Below are 16996 nucleotides of genomic sequence, written 5' to 3'. Positions count from 1 at the left end.
AAGGTAAGGCCAAGGTAAAACCAAAGTAATCTACATAGATCGGAACCGCCAAAAAAAAGCTCCATAGAAATCTAGGACAAGCTTAATAAAACAGAGCAATCCTAATAAAGTGGCATGCCAATGCAATCCCATAGTGACGTTAACCAGTAACTACTAAAATACTATCTCGCAATCCGAGTTTTTACGAATAACTTCCTTGCAAAGCTAGCTCACAGACCTCACAGTTAACACAATATAAAAAGAGTACAATCACAGTTAAGATCTTAGCTACAACTAGCACTCATGTGGTTACATATCTCCCCACAATGCCACCATTTCGTGCATAAGTTATCTCCACAGCCCTGTATTCTTAACAACCTCTCCAAACCGAGTAGTAGATATACACGGGCTCTAGAAAGTCAGTCTAAGAATCCCTAGTCTTCAAAGAGGGTGATGTCTTTTACAGAGTTTTGATTAAGAGTGTACGACAGAAGTTGTGTCGCAAACAAGGTGACACATACGCTCAATTAACTCCAAGTACACTTAAATGTCTAGCTCAGAGAGAGGCCTTTACATCACGAGATCATAAGCACCGAAAATACCAATGCCTGCAAAACCACAACGACTAACATATCCTGGGACAAAACATTTTCAACCCCAATGCCAAACACGGGCCATTGAAAATACAACGGAGACTCGACTTCACAAGCGAACCAGAGATTACAAAAGCGCCGCTTCATCATGGTCCTCCTGTGCCACTGTCTCTGCTTCATCGTCAAGCTCATAAGTTGCAATTTTCTATTAGCGCTTAAGCTACAATAGGCTAGGACATATTAAGAATAGCCCTAATCAAAACAATAATAAAATGTTGAAGTTAGCACCGGCGGGGCTCGCCAAGACCCAAGACTATGGAAAAAGGACTGGTTGCAAAGCATCCAAGTACCAGGGGAGTCAAGACTCTGCCAGTGTTTCACGTTTTTATTAAAGACACCATTGATCTACGATTCTTTCTTCACATAATAAGATGAGTGGGCTCTCCAGAAGCAGACCTCGGGCGTATCACCAATGATGTGTAAGGATATTGCTTGTACAAAGGATATGAGAGCAGCCAAATCACAACCATCGTATTTCAACTTAGCAAGTTAGCAGCTCGACATCTTTACCAGAGAGGTCATGGCCTAAGGGGCGTTCTACCATTACGGAAGCGTAATCCGAACATGAGGAAAAATCTTGGCTCAACTGGAAGGTTAGGGCTCATCATGAATGGACGTCCACATCTGATCTTAAGTTCTTTCGAGTCAGTGGTAGACTTGCCGCGTTCTCGGAGTCCGAGATGAAGGAATCCACGAAATCTGCGAGTGAGTATAATGGAAGGCGATGTTTGAGCGGCGTCGCAAAAACGACGCCGTTTAATTACGGACAGTAATTAACGCTACATATCCCTCGTGACAAGTGGCTTATTAGAATTATTGAAGGGAGAATACTTGTGTACGTGGGAGATATGGGAGCGACTATACCAATAAACCGTGTCACCTGGCGTCTTTGTGATAAGTTCCAATTCCTTCACACTCACGGCACAATATATCAACGTTACTTCTTCATTGCAACCATTAGAGACTAGCCTAAAGTTTCTGTCAAAGTGGAAAGTTATTGTTGCGATGCCGGGCATCGCCGTAGCTATCGAAATTAGTGGGTTATCTCCGATAACCCACGGGCCACTCGGCGCGGATGAATCCTCGGTTATTCCTCGGGTAATCCACCGCCGAATCGCCGCATATCCCTTGCCTTTCAACCAGGAAACCCACGATAGTTGCTCTTCTTCTTTACGCATAATGGAGACTAATGCACCCCTATTATCCCGTCACTACGCCTATCGATACGTACGGTTAACCGTATCACCCACCTGTGATACCAACAGGTATGTTTATTCCGATCAATGAATATCGAGTGTGGGATTACAGCCAACGCCGCATCTTATGGGATTGAGCATGTGTGATGAACCGGCAGCGTCTGTCACAAAGAGTGTAAAGTAGTTGTCCTATTAAGAAACTATGTATGAGACGACTTCGGGTAAAAATACCCAAATGAGATGGTCCGTGCATATGGACGCCACATCTAAAGCGGCCACAGCTGGTATCAGCCACACGAAGCTATTCCCAGCTTCACGACAGCATGGAATGAAGCAACTCAATCAGATGAAGTGCGGATATTGCAAATATAACGCAAATGATTAAAATCCCGGCAAAGTCATGCTAACATAAAATATCATCTATTCACCAGTTGTCACGACCGGTTTTGTTACATATCAGCTGCTGTACCTTCCTGAGACCGCTTGCTGATAAGATAATCATACGACGAGACCTGTGTAGTACCTTAGTAGAAGAAGAGTATGACTGCTAAAAAACCCAGGACTGGCTGTTTGCACAAATATGTTGGTTTGACACTTTAACGCACAGTAGATTGTTACTTTAATAGTGGGAGTATCTCTGCGGATATAGAATGTAATCAAGGACGCAGGCGGAAATGGACATTGTGTATGGACTTAGCTGCAGTCGGAGTAGAAGCGAACGGAGGAATCATGTAAGAACAGAAAAAAGGAGCCTTATACGGCTTAGCCCGGGTGTAACAATCCCTTTGTGTACATATGGTTGTGGATAGTAATGATAGCTGCTGTGAACCTGGAGGGCTGCTTTACATGGATCATCAACTCATTCTAACCTGTCTCTGAGATATTAAAAGGAGAAGTAGACTGGATTTGTAGACAAAATGTTCCCGAGTTGGGTTTTCAGTCATCTCCGAGTCATCTCATCTGCACACAACGGAGACTAAGGTATGAGGCATCTATTGGCTGTGCTTGACTGCGGTTATCATCAGAAGATAACTGTCAGGCTATAAGATCCCAGATACAGTCCTAAGACGACGAGTTAACAATCCGTCAACCCAGAAATGATCAACACAGCGAAATCCAGCCAAAGAAGCTTCGAGCAATCGAGGGTTCGCAGACAATCAACGACGTCCACAGATTTATGGTCCTCACTTTGGAATTTGTTTGTAGATATCTTTCGACATCTCGCATTACCTTTCGCAGACTTCTTGAAGGCTTCTGCGCTTCAATACAGACGGCCATGACACTGCGGCCCACACTGGGCCTCCCTCCCCGCGCAAGATGCGTCAACGACTAAGGTTTGAGCACACTTATGTCCATCAGTTATGTATTACAGGGTGTAGGAGACTACTTGTAGATTGAAACACCTCGTGTACGAGGTAGGTAGTAAGCTGCTTTGAGTTGCAGGGTTTGATTTACTGTGTGCCTAGGTTCCCCTCTTCGTAGGATTTATGTGGATTGGAACCACTTAATTAGATTAAACTAGTCTCTGTAATAAGCTGAATGAATGTGATTTTGGACTGACTGTCTATGCAGGTCTTGGGGGCAGAAACTGCGGGGTTCGATTTTAGGCTAACAATCCATCATCCGCAATGTCACATCGTATGCGTCTAGGCAGACACAAAAGAGATCCTACGGAAATTCCCTCGGCGTAAGCGCTATGGGTGACCAAAACGGCAGGTATTCTGAGCTTGCTGACCGAAGGATTGATGCCAAGAAGCGATCAGATGAGAAGCATGTCTTAGAGAAGAGGACCCCACGAGCTTGCCTTGTTCGTTAAGCGCTTGCCAGAATGCACGCACAAATTAATAGTAGTTGGGATTGATGATTGTGATCTAAGAAAGATCAATCTTAAGGGAATTGGACCAAGGCACAAGTATGGCCCAGGAAAAGAATATCGGAATCTGGCGCGTGTAATTGTTACATAAGAGAAAAGTTTCCGCGAGTTGTAAAGAAAAATCAATGTATAAGAGAAAAGGCCCCGCGAGCTGTAAAGAAACTTTGGTTCCGGCAGTATTAGTGGGGCTCTTAACTATCGCCGACAAATGCTTGCAATACCACTAACCATGGCTAGCCAGCATCTGACGCCCTATCTGGGAGGTTGTAGGACAGCACACAAGCGACCCCAGCATAACAATGCCGCTAAGGTATCAACGACTCTCTCACTTTTTCAGGATAAGAGAGGTCGTAGGATAAGCAACCTGGTCAGGAAATAGTATAAAGCCAGTTGCTTCCTCCTCCAGGACGGTTCTGTTTGCTTCCTCAATCACCACCAGCTCCTCCCTCTCGTTTCCAACTTAGCAGCATTGTACCAAACACCACCACTGCACGTATCTAATATGTACTTCTCCGCGCTCCTTCTGACCCTTGCAGCTACTGCGTCGGCCATCGATGTCAGGGCTTACACTAGCAGTGGCTGCGACGGGGGCTGGGTAGGCTGCGCGAACATCAATCCCAACGTATGCTGCGTGTTTAGCAACTCAGCAAGCAGCGGCAGGTTGAGCATTTCTGTGAACGCTGTGCGTGAACCCTCTTTCCTTTTGCTTAAAGACCTCTCAGAACTAACAGGTGTCAACAGATCCCAAGCAGCTGGCGCATCCGCGGCGAGGCTAACACGGGCGGTGGCTGCTCATTTCTCGCGAACCAGCAAGACTCGAACGGCAACACAGACATATGCATGTCGTACTCGTCGCGCGGCGACCGCACAGGGGGCAGCTACTGGTTTGTCGGCCGCAAGCGCGCCGACGACGAGTCGTGCCCCGCCGAGCAGCCAGGTAGCGGAAAATGCGAAGCCAGCGTTAAGCCCGACACGCTTGGCCTTGCGGATGGCACTAAGTACAGCATAATCGGCCTGACGGATGAGAAGGTCCAGGAGTTGGTGAGTTTTGGCTGCAGCCCTAGAAAAGAGATAATGACATGTATGGCACCTGGACTGGATGCTGACTTGCTTCCCCCGCTTGAAGGAGAACATTGCCAACACTGGCGCTAGTGCCGACGCCGTGCCCGCCGAGTTCCAGATCCTGCGCCGCTAGATCGAGGCTCGAACCCATACGCAAGGTCCCTGATAAGGGCATGTCTCGGAACAGGAAGTTTAGATCAAACAAGGACGGGCTGGAAGTACAGCAGCGGCGTTCTAGAGTGCGTGCTTGTGATAACGCAGATATCTAAACACTGTATAGTTAGCAACTATATAACTAGCTATAGCAAATTAAGCTTGCTTAACCTTAACAATGAACAAGAGTCAAGTTTATTGTAACCACCACGTAAGAAAAAGTGGGTTCACCAGAGGTATAAGTAAGGGTCTTCATTAGTCTTTGTTGGCTGCTGGCCTTCTGTAGCGAATGCTTGATTTAGAGACTAATTAATACCGCTATACGATTAACATTGTGTAATTTGTTCCCTTTATTGTGTTTTTGCATTTGCATTTCTTTTTTCCCAGCAACAGTTCAAAGAGCCAACGCGGTCTCTTAAAGATATGAGACGGCTAAAATAGCTTTAAGGTTCATCGACAGACAATATTTCTAGACACAGAAGGTGACAGATAATACTAGACAGCGACAAATAACCAGACTGAGCCAGGCAAAACTGAGCTGTCATGAGAGGGACTGAATCCGACTGGGGTTAAGTGCATACTGATTCGCTAGCGCCTATATCGGCAAAATGCGCGGGTTACCTTTCTGACGCTCGCTGTCGCATCTTGTTGAGTGGAGTGTACCCCGGTGTAGTGTAAAACCTCTTGCCTAAGGTTTTTCGTAGCTGCTTGGTGTATGTGTGTATTATTGGGCTAGGCACTACAGGTGAAAACAATAGGTATGATATGGTGTATGCGGCGTTATTTTTATAAGAATTTTGTTTCCTTAGCTCGGTAGCACCTAAGTATCTTCGATGACGCTCTAATTACTAGCGATGTTAGTGGCTGTGTATCGCTGCGAAGTGCAATATTTGATTGACTAGGAACTCTGTTTGAAAACAGTTGTAACTAACGAGTTACGGGCTGGTAGAGCGCAGGACAAAATATTGCTAGGTTAAGTAACTCTAAAAACTGATAATCTTGATTACGACAGTCGCGTATGTACGAGGGGGCAATTTTCACACTAGCTCACCCTCGCTCACCTTCGGTCTCACCCTTAAAGTAGCGTCACTGTGTGAGTCTCGAGGGGCTTTGAACGCAGGATCCGTAGAATAAGGTGCCATTCCGTGGAACCTTCGTTTGGAGCTTTCTCCACTTGTCACTGTCTACATGTAACCAAAGTGGTAAGCCCGGTGACGCTCGCCTCTATTGTTCAGATTTCACGATAACCTAAGTGAGGCCAGGATAAGGCCAGGGCGAGGCTGGGGTGATCTAAATGGCTCAAAGTCCCGAAAAGGAAGATCTCTAGGCACCTAAGATAAGGATCCTATAGCAAAGCAGTCCTAACAAGTTAACAGACCAGTAGTCTCTCTCAATCAAATCAACCGGTACTTGTGATTCTCAATCACATTTTTTCCAGAAGACTTCCTTGCTAAGCCAGATAACAGCACTCATCAATTAAGCAACTAGAGAGAACATAATCACAGTCAAGATCTCGATTACCATTAACATTCCAAACAGTTCGATATGTCCTCGTGATGCCATTATTCGGCACATGAATTGTCTTCACAGTTTGATCTTCTCGGAAGCTACTGAAGAGCAATTAGACGGTAAAAATAGGCTCAGAAAACCCATTATTAGTGTTGTTGTATCAACATGTTTATCAAACTGCCGGCGCAGGGTGAAGAAGGCGGTGCCCCTCGTTGTAATTTACCCAGGTGTCAACATTAGACACATCTAAACTCAGGCGCACTAGCTTTATCTTCAGCCCTACTTGATGCGCAAAAGACTTTCCGCATCTGAGCACCCGCTTCGCTCAGGTGATCCCCGAGTAAGTTGCGCCGAAAATATGTTGGGGGGCTCTGTCCACGTGTTAATAGAATACAGACCAAGTGTCACTTTATGTATTTACAGCAGATTATAACGGTGCTCAGCGGTCGTATACAATCACTTACTAGAGGGAAATACATTGGGGTTTTGAAAGGAGCACTTTATTAGAATTATGCATTTCGTGTGAGTTGTTGTTTTAGCCCCCCATAAGCGGTCTAGTACAGTTCACCCTGTATAGAAAACTGTCACAGTGCATATAACCCAATACAGTAGCACCTCTGTTAGAATTATATATAACACCCAGCATATATGCCGCTTTTACCACTTGACCGAAACAACGAATCTTCAGTGGCAGACTAGCTTAGCGGAAAGTCTCCCGATACTTGGTGTTGCATATACACAACGTCGGGCTGTAACTGCTCATGCCGTTCAGGCATATTGCTGGATTGCGTATCTTTCATGTTGACCTCGTAAAAGATCATTGTGTATTCCCTGGAATTGACGATTCATAATGGTCGTTGCTCTGTCTACGAGAAGAGTCATCGCACAACAAATGCGGCAGTAGTAATGTAATCGTTAGCATATGCGATTCGTAGAAAATCTAGCTTGAAGCATACGTACGTGTGACATTTTCGGCTAGCTGGAGGATCTTGACTTTTAGTACCGTGACAGGGCTATGAATGCACTTTCCCCCGTAAAACTTGAATATCAGTACAAACCTGACAAATCTGACACAGCTCTTTCCAGCACGTCAGAAGGCTTTCCCGACTGTTCGAGGATTCAAAAGAACATAATGAACAACAATAAGGATAGCTTTAGGGTAGAAGCCGACATAGCCGGAGGACATGCTATAGTAACCGACGAGCCGCCCTCTTCCCGGGCTCTCGCCAAAGCCGCGGAGCTCCAGGTCCTAAGTAGATATGACAAGCCGTATCCTTTCAGGAGCCTCTACAGTGGAGTCGACTCACCTTCAAGAGTCGTTATTGTCTTCATAAAACACTTATTCTGCGGAGTAAGCCAATCAATCAATAGCATGGTTATTGCCAAGGTAATATTAGCCACCGCAGGCATGTCAATCCTATATCCACGCTCTATCATGCACTATTACGCCAAAAACTATATCTTCATATCGCATTTCTATAACCTTTGTTCTCGTGGGATGCGGAGATGCTGAGCTCATAGACGAGCACATCAAGGTAACAGATTGCCGATACCCGATATGTACGGACCCCACAGGAAAGCTCTTCGATGCACTGGAAATGGTGAGAACGGGTGCTGTAGAAAGCAGAACCGCTTAACCTCCGCAGAGGTGGCTCTCCCACTTCGTCAAGGGAGTGTATGACGGTTTGAGTACTTCGATGAGGACAACATCGAGACGTCGGAGGAGTAACTTGCCCTCGGGGAAGACAATGAAGGCCGGAGATCCGATGCGAGTGGGAGGAGAGTTTGGGTTCGAAGAGCGCGAGAGGATGAAGGTTATGACATGGTGTCACGGAATGGGAAATCATCATGACCGTACTGAAGTTGCAGACCTTTGTGGAATACTGGGGTTAAATATCTAGAGAAGTTAAGTCGGCTGCGTGGATTTCTAATTCAAAATGATCTTTCAAGGCATTGATGCATATTCAGTAGAATATAGACCAGAGATCGTATGATAGTGATTTGACGAGAACAATTCTTGGATCGTGTTCCCAAGGTAACCAGATATTGACCAGGAGATCCTCCAAATCAGTTAAAAGACCAAGGAGCTATTCGATGAATCCAGCGTTCAGCGTGTGCACTTACTCCATCGGTCCGGCCGGCTCAGACAAAATAAAACCCACTTGAATATCAGACTGTCGAACTTGCTGCTTAATGCTGTCAACATCGAAGGTGCCATCTTCTCCTAAACAATAGAAATTCATGGGGAGTGCCTTCACGGGTGTTCTCTTAATGAATGGGTGCATTCCTGATACAATACACACTTCCAAAATACTATTATATAGATTTGACTGTTAAAAATCAGACTATCTATGGCTTCCGTTCGTTGCGGGATAAGTTACTTGTAGAGCACTGAACTCGGTGCTAAATGGCGTGGGCCACGCACTTTCTGGCATTCCTTCCTTATCTTAAACAGCAACTATAACGATTTGTATCTCAATTTTGCTATACAAGAAATTTTTTAGAGAAGATATATAACTTTTATGTTGGAATAACAGCACCAGCTGGTTATACGACACGCACGACTCAGGGACACACATCATGGCAGAGGGCACAGACTGGATATTCGGCTCTTGGTTAACTATTGAGGGGATCAAAAGTATATTTATGCTGAACTAACTCAGGGACATACAAGATCATATACCTTGTATACAAAAAGCTAAGTCTTATAGTTAAGAAGATAATTATAGAAAATATATCTTTAGTTTACTTTAACTTTAACTTAAGTATAATTATATAAATAGGTTCTTTTAAGAAAAAAGAATCTATTTAATATTAATTAGTAGTTACTTAGTAATCTATATAATTACTTTATATAATTACAAATTAGTAAAAATAAAAAAATAAGACAGGCTTTATAGCTAGGCTACTAAGTAGTCTTATACTTTATATAAGGCAAGAAATCCTTAAAGATATCTAAGGGGTTATACTAAAAAGTCTCTTATACTAAAAAGCTTTAATTTTACTTATTATTACTTATTAAGCTAAACTAAGTAAATAAAATAAAAATAACTTTTACTTTATTATTATATAAAATAAATTCTTATTATTATTTACTAAGCTAAATTAAATAAAAATCTTTATTATACTATATATAAAGTATAAAGTGTATATTATAGTATTAAATAAACTAATTTTAACGTTATATAATATAAAATAACTACTAAATATAATATAGTTTTTTAAAAAGATCTAAAAAATAATTATTAAAGCTAATATAATAATATTAATAAATACCTACTAATATATAAAGAAATAAGTATAAAAAATAAAATCCTATTATATATATAAAAAAAGACTATAAATCCTAAACGCTAAAGAAATCTAGTTAATATTATATAAGTATTATCTAAAAAAAAGATAACTATATATATTATATATATTAATATAGAAATACTTTATTTTAAGTAATTAAAAAAAAACTTAATAATATTACTATATAAAGATTTTAATAAATAGTTTACTTTTTAATAAAAAAAGGTCTATTATACGTTTAAGGTAAAGTTTATATAACTTATTAAGCTAAAGGGATTTTAATTACTACTAATAAAAAATATAAATTAATAGCTAATTAAATTTATTAAAGAAATTAAAAAAAAGTTTAATAAGTAAAAAGAATAGCTTTTTACTTATATAGTATTTATACTAAGTTATATAATTATAATAACTTAAATACTTATTTAAAACTTTAAATTAACTTTACTTTAAAATATAGCTAAACTAATAATAGAGCTAATTAAGCTTTTATATAATATATAAATAACTTAAATATTAATTATATAAGAGTAGTTATAATTAGCTTTAAGAAATATACCTCTTAAAACAAAATTTATATAAGAGGTTAAGAGTTTTTTATAAATCTAAGGTTATATAACACTTTTATATTAAAAAAATAGTATTTATAACCTACTACTAAAATAAATAATCTAAAATAAATTATATAAACTAACTATAATTTTAATCTTTTAAAAAAGATAAAGAAAAAACAAGAATTATATAAGTAAATTATATAATATCTTATATAATAAAGCAAAAGTCTTTATTAGTTTTTATTAATACCTTAAGATTACTAAAGACTAATACTATATAGTATTTCCTAATATCTTAGCTAATTATATAAAAGAGTTTTATCTCTATTATATTAAACTAATAAGAAAATAAGATAAGATATATAATATATTAGAAATATACTTTAACACTAACATTAACTATACTTTTTATTAAACAAATTAAATAAGTTTATCTTTTATATAAGTTAAATAAGACAATCTAAACAAGAATCTAATAAACATATTAGAAATACTCTTAGATAAAATACCCCTTATACAGTAAGCACTTAGCCTAGGTTTTTAAAAAAAGATTATACTTTATATATAAGTCACCTAAGTATATAGAGGTATACTAGAGCTAAAAACTACTTTAAGTAATCTTAAAGTATATTATATATATAAATAATTCTTTTTTAGTCTAAGAGCATTACTATAAGTTATTTTAAATAGAAAATCTATATTATATAATATTAACTTTGTAAATAGAAGGTACTCTAATAATAAGAGTTACTTATAACTATTATATAATAAACTATTAAATAACAAAGGATCTTTTTAATAACCTTAGAAAAGTTAACCTTTATTATAACCTAGGTTTAATTATATAATATTTAAAAAAAGATATTTTATATATAAAAAGGAGAGTTATTAGTCTATAAATTATTTAAATAAAGAATATAATTATATAAAAGACTAATACCTTTAGGTATATAATATACTTAAATAAGAACTATAAAAAGATTTTACTTTATATTTTCTTAACTTTAAAAGAAAAAACCTAGTAAATAAATTATATAATAAAGAGAAAGAATTTATAAGAGATAAAAAGACATTAGCTTTCCTAATATCTTCTTTATTCTTTTATTATATAACAAAAAAGGATATCTTTTTATTACTAAAGACATTAAAAGCTTATTAATTCTTATTATATAATCCTTATATTTTATTATATTAAAAGGAACTATAAAATATAAAAGCAATAAAGTTCTTTATTATAAAGAAACTTTAAGTCCTTATATACCTATAAGAGAACCCTTATATAGTAATATCCTAGGGACCAGGATTAATAAACGTATAATTTAAGGCAAGTAACTTAATTATATTAGTTAATACTATAGAAATAGAGAATTAGCTTAGAAAGGTTATATATTATATTTTTAATACTTTTACTTTATTCTTATTTTTATTATATAATATAAATAAGTTAAGTATATATTTTAATAATATTAATAATATAATTATATAATAAAATAAAAAACCTATCCTAGTTATATAAAAATAAGGTTATTTATTCTTTAACCTTAGTTATATAGAGGCTAGTATATTCTTTATAAAAGAACAACTCTAAAGGCTTTATAGACAATTTAAATATCCTTATATAAACTATCTTTATTACTTCTTAAAAAAGGCTAAGTATTATAATATTAATATTAATATTTTAAAAAAAGTCTAGAAGTTTTATTATTATTATTAATTATATAACTTAGTACTAAAGAGGTTTAAGTTTATACTTAAAGATAAAAGCTACTTTAACTATAAGATAATTATAAATGTTATATAACTAAGAGATAAGAACGCCTTATACGTTATTAATATAAAGATAAGCTTCTAAAGAGCTATCTTCTTAAAGTCCTTATCTATATAAAATATATAGAATATACTTTATAAGTACTAGATTAGTATATATATTAATCTACTAAACTATATTATATATAACCTAGGTATAAACTTTATATTATTAGAATTTAAGAATTATATTAATATTATAAGTATATTATATAAAGAAATACTAATAAAAGCCTATTAAGTAATAAATAAAATAAAAAGAGCTTATATTCTTTTAAGGTATATATATAATATCTTATATACTAAGCTTAAGCACAACATAAACAAAAAAACCATCCTCTAAATAGCTATAAAGGCATTAAATAACATAGCTAGTCTATATAGCATTATACCTATACTACTTATCTTTAGTATATATTTAAGGATTAACAAGGACTTACCTCTATTACTTAAAATCACTTTGTTACCCCTGCTGATAGACACAGGAGGTCTACCACTATATAAGGTAGACCTCCCACAGGGTCATTGAGGGAATCAACTTCTTTCACCTCCATCTTCTAGATCCTATCTTTGGTGAAGCAGGTTCACTACATTGACCGCAAGGTCTGTTAGACTATACGATAGATCTGACTGCTCCTTTGAAGGACTTGCTTTACCAGAGGAGTAATAAGTGGTAGCATAACCTCCCACTTTATTCCTTGGCTCTTGTTAAGAAACAAATTCGCTATATAAATCTCGTCTCCCGTCAAGGTAGACAACCAAGAAGTAAACCTCGGCTTAACAAAGGCAATAATATAATAACTTACCCTACACACCATTACACCAACACCAACATTAGGCACAGCTGACAATAAGACCTAAGGGACTGAAGTGCTACAGTCAAATCTGGAACCTTACAGATACACTTAAATACCTCTTATTAATTAAGCCAGCTATACCATTACTACTATAACAGTAGCAGTAGATACCTAGCTAAGCAAATCAAAAAGCAAAATTTTCGAACTGACCTCATGCTACAGGGCACAACTAACCCATGCCTATATCCAAGATATCTGCTATATACAGCGCTTTATCGAACAGAAGCCAGACAAACCATTAGTTTATGGTCTCTTAGACAGCTTTTGATGGAACTATACCTAACTATCTACAGTATCTTAGCGCGTTAACCCTAACGACAAACAATACGAGATCCTCTTTTTTGACAACAAAGCCTATATCTCACCGTCATACTTTCCTAAGTAGGATCTTAAAAGAGAAATTAAGAGGCACCTACAAACAGCAAGGCAGATTGTTTGGCTTGCACACCAAGACAGGCTCCTTGGAGACGAAGACGTAGTTAGCGACATGTCTTTAATTTTAGAGGACCAGGGTGGCCTAAGTAACTGGCCTGGGACTATTATTGCGGCCATGGATCACGAGGCAAGCAACCTGCTGCAAGGACGGCACTGAACCCCCTTTCAGCTAAAAAACTTGGCCCTACTGCTATTTCCAATGACCAGGGATATGTCAGGATCATCAGGGGACAGGGCAAGGTCTTCACTGCATCTAACACCCTTGATTAGCGCCAACCTTATATAAGAACTAATAAGCAAGGCAGAAGATCACCAGACCTTCACCTGCCTAGGTAGCCCCCCACTGGCAACAACAAAGGAACCCTAGGATATGCTGGGGTCAACCTATATGGTCCAGCAGACCAAGACCTCAGACGCTACACTTACACAGCTTATCAGCAAGTTCACTAATATTCTTTGCAATATATAGTCAAACATACTAACCCTAGCGACAATAACATCATCCTCACAAGTAACCACTTAGGCGTAGAAATTAATAGAGTGTAGAATCTTCTAGCTTAACGCCCCATACAATAAATTCCCTGAAGGAGGGGTATTCTTTGACGGAAAACAGGTCTATTACTACAACATGAACCTCTGGATACAGTCAGTCACAACAGAGGCTATGACAGAATCTACAAGGAACACTTTATGCCAAGGGCTATTTAAACTTCTGTGGGGAGCTGCTATTATCTGGTATTAAGAATAACTCTCTACTGTTAAGCAAGTTATACTTACTCTTAGTCTTAATAACTGGTTTATGGCCTTAAAGAAAGTCTTTGGTTTATGTCCAAGTGCTGCTAAAGATTGGTTTGACATACACTTATACATAGCCCAGGATAACCTTGACGGGAAACTAATCAGGACCTTCGCTACAACAGCCTTTGCTTACGCCAGAGCATAGGGAGACGTTACTAACCTTTAACTGCTTATTCGTTTCAGATTAACATTACATTTATATCTATACCTACTATATCCAGAGCCACGGGAAAGCGACATAATTAACGTATACCTCGTCAAGGCTAAGGAAAAACAGCAGGTACTCTGAGATGTGCTTAAAGAGGAAATAAAGCTAGTAACCTATTTTTTAGACCTAGGCCTAGTAAGTCAAGAAGAGAATAGCAGAGGGGATGATAAGAGCATATATTATGGAGATAGGGCTAAATACTAACTATATGACTATAAGACATAGCCATAGAGATAACAAGCAAGGCTGTGGGAAAGGTAGGAATACTTAGGGCAGTAAGAATTCAGGAAGGATTATAGCTAACCCTGACGCTAAAGATACTCGTTGCTAGGTATACAGGATCGGCTACTATACCGACCTATACGCTAAGAGTAACAATTCAGTAACCAGGACCAGCAGTAACCCCCTCCCTACTACTCTCACTAGACATAATGGCCATAGAAACTATACGTTAAGGATGTAGGCATGGGCGTTAGCGCTTACTGGGTCAAGAGTATGATCTACAAGGACGACCTAGATGCTAAGGAGGTTACTAGTAACCTGATAAGTCAAGGATATTGGGTTGGAGATGAAGGCAAGGATGGAGAAGATAACGATGATCCTCCAAAATCAGTAATGAACTTTGTCGAATCATACACTACAGGAAACAAACCAACAAGTTCAACGCACACAACTCCTTTGCTGGTAGTGCCCTTGGTGTCAGAAAAAGCCTTACTCTACTACTAAACGCTAAAAGCAGTGGGGGCATCTATCACATGGCCTGAGATCGTCTGATTGTGGAGGCTAACCCACGACCAGATATCCTTAATGACCCAATAGTAGCAACATATATGAGGCTTAGCATCACATCAGACCTAGGGAAACAAACAACAGAAGTATACCTTGACACAGGGAGTGCAGCAACCCTTGTGGACTGCGCCTAGATTACCACGTTTACGCAGAACACAAAGTAGGATCATAATCACCAGCGCATACTAAATGGAGTCAGGGTAGGCGTCCAAGTCAAAGGAAAAGTCTCCTTTGATTTCTATATCCCTAGCACCATAGCTAACAATCTCATGGATGGACACTTCTATGTAGAAGCTAAGGTTATCAACCACTTAGCCCCAAGACTGTTGTTAGGCATACCATTTTATATCAAACATAGAGTCAAGATTGACTTTGTATTTTTGCAAGTTACCTTCCGATCTACATGTAACCTCATAGTGCTAGTCCAGATTATACGACGGCCAACACTGGTTAGACGTCAAGTCCAAGCTATACACCAGGTTGCTATACTGCTAGGTTAAGAAGTCTTTTTTATAGTTGACTTTAATGACCTCTTATTGCCATAGATAAAAGAACTACAGGATCCCAAAGACATATACTACTTTTACTCTGTAAAACCTAGCATACTAGATGCTATATTATCATAAGATACACTAAAACGCCTTATTATAAGAAATAATAGCCCTAGCACCCTTATCATTCACTTAAGAGAACACTTAGGGACTATTACTAATGGAGAAGCATAAGCTGACGTGTGTTACGTTGGATAGGCTAATACAGCGTGCCTGCTACAAGACCCGTCAGGGAACCTGCTGAGTGTCCCTGAACCAGGTAAACAAGCAAAAAGCAATTCCCCGGGAGCCCAACCAACAACAGAGAGGCCTAACCTGTACACAATCCTTGACTACAGAGTATCAAAACCAGCAAATATCCTATGTTAAACGTCTAGCCAGGGAGTCTCTGTTGTAGCAGGTAGCTCTTGATGGGCAAAGGTATATGCTGGAATCCTGGATAAATTTGACGTATGGCAAGACAGGGGTGTTGTCCTAATGAAAGATGAGGACTGAATGTGAGTTGACTTAGTGGAAGGATGGTAAAACCAGAAGACGCTGGTGTAGCTATACCCCCTAGGGTATGCAGATAAAGCTTTCCTTGATAACTATCACGATAAACTTTATAAGGCTAGAAAGATGAGCTGGATAAGACAACTAGCCTTAATTGCTTGCTTAACTTTCGTTGTAAATTGCGTGGTAGACAGTAAGCCTAAAGCATAACCAGTTATAGACCTCAGGCCACTTAACAAGGTCACTATACCCAACATATACCCTCTTCTAGACCAAGACAACATTATTAGCACTATATAAGGTAAATCTAGAATCATAGTCCTAGATACTACAGGTTTTTTCCATTAACTACCTATCTATTTAGCCTACTAAGACAAAATGGTTGTTATCTCTCTTAGGGGGCTCAAGAAGTCCTATGTTATCCTTATGGGCTTTAAGAATACGTCTACGTTTGCGCAGAGATATATAGACTAACTATTCTATAAGTATTAGGAGTTTGTGAAGGTATATATTAATGATATTGTTATTTTTAGTAACAATAATAAAGACTATGCTAAATATCTCGAGATTGTTCTTAAAATTATTAAAAAAAACTGCCTCTATTTATTAGCAATAAAGTCATTTGTAGAATACTTTAGCGTTAAATTCCTTGGTTACGTCATTAATGGCAGCAGAATTGCTTGCATAGATGACCGTATTACAGCATTTAAGAAAATCAAGTTTCTGTTGTTAATAGTGGCCCTAGAAACCTACTTAGGTATGGTAGGCTGGCTTAAGGAAAGTATTT

At 38.4% G+C, this 16996-nt stretch overlaps 1 protein-coding gene across 1 annotated transcript; it reads left to right on the top strand.

Moving 5' to 3' along the window:
* Positions 1–4203: 4203 nt before the first annotated feature.
* Positions 4204–4896, top strand: ColSpa_04678 (uncharacterized protein; the record flags this gene model as incomplete). Its single annotated transcript, XM_049270890.1, has 3 exons — positions 4204–4323; positions 4443–4742; positions 4828–4896. 3 exons carry the CDS (start codon positions 4204–4206, stop codon positions 4894–4896), a joined length of 489 nt encoding a protein of 162 aa, XP_049126847.1.
* Between the last annotated feature and the right edge of the window lie 12100 nt (positions 4897–16996).

Source organism: Colletotrichum spaethianum (genome assembly GCF_022836535.1).
Source record: "Colletotrichum spaethianum MAFF 239500 DNA, contig10, whole genome shotgun sequence".
In the NCBI taxonomy this organism is placed as follows: Eukaryota; Fungi; Ascomycota; class Sordariomycetes; order Glomerellales; family Glomerellaceae; genus Colletotrichum; species Colletotrichum spaethianum.
This window is presented reverse-complemented; position numbering and strand designations above follow the sequence as displayed.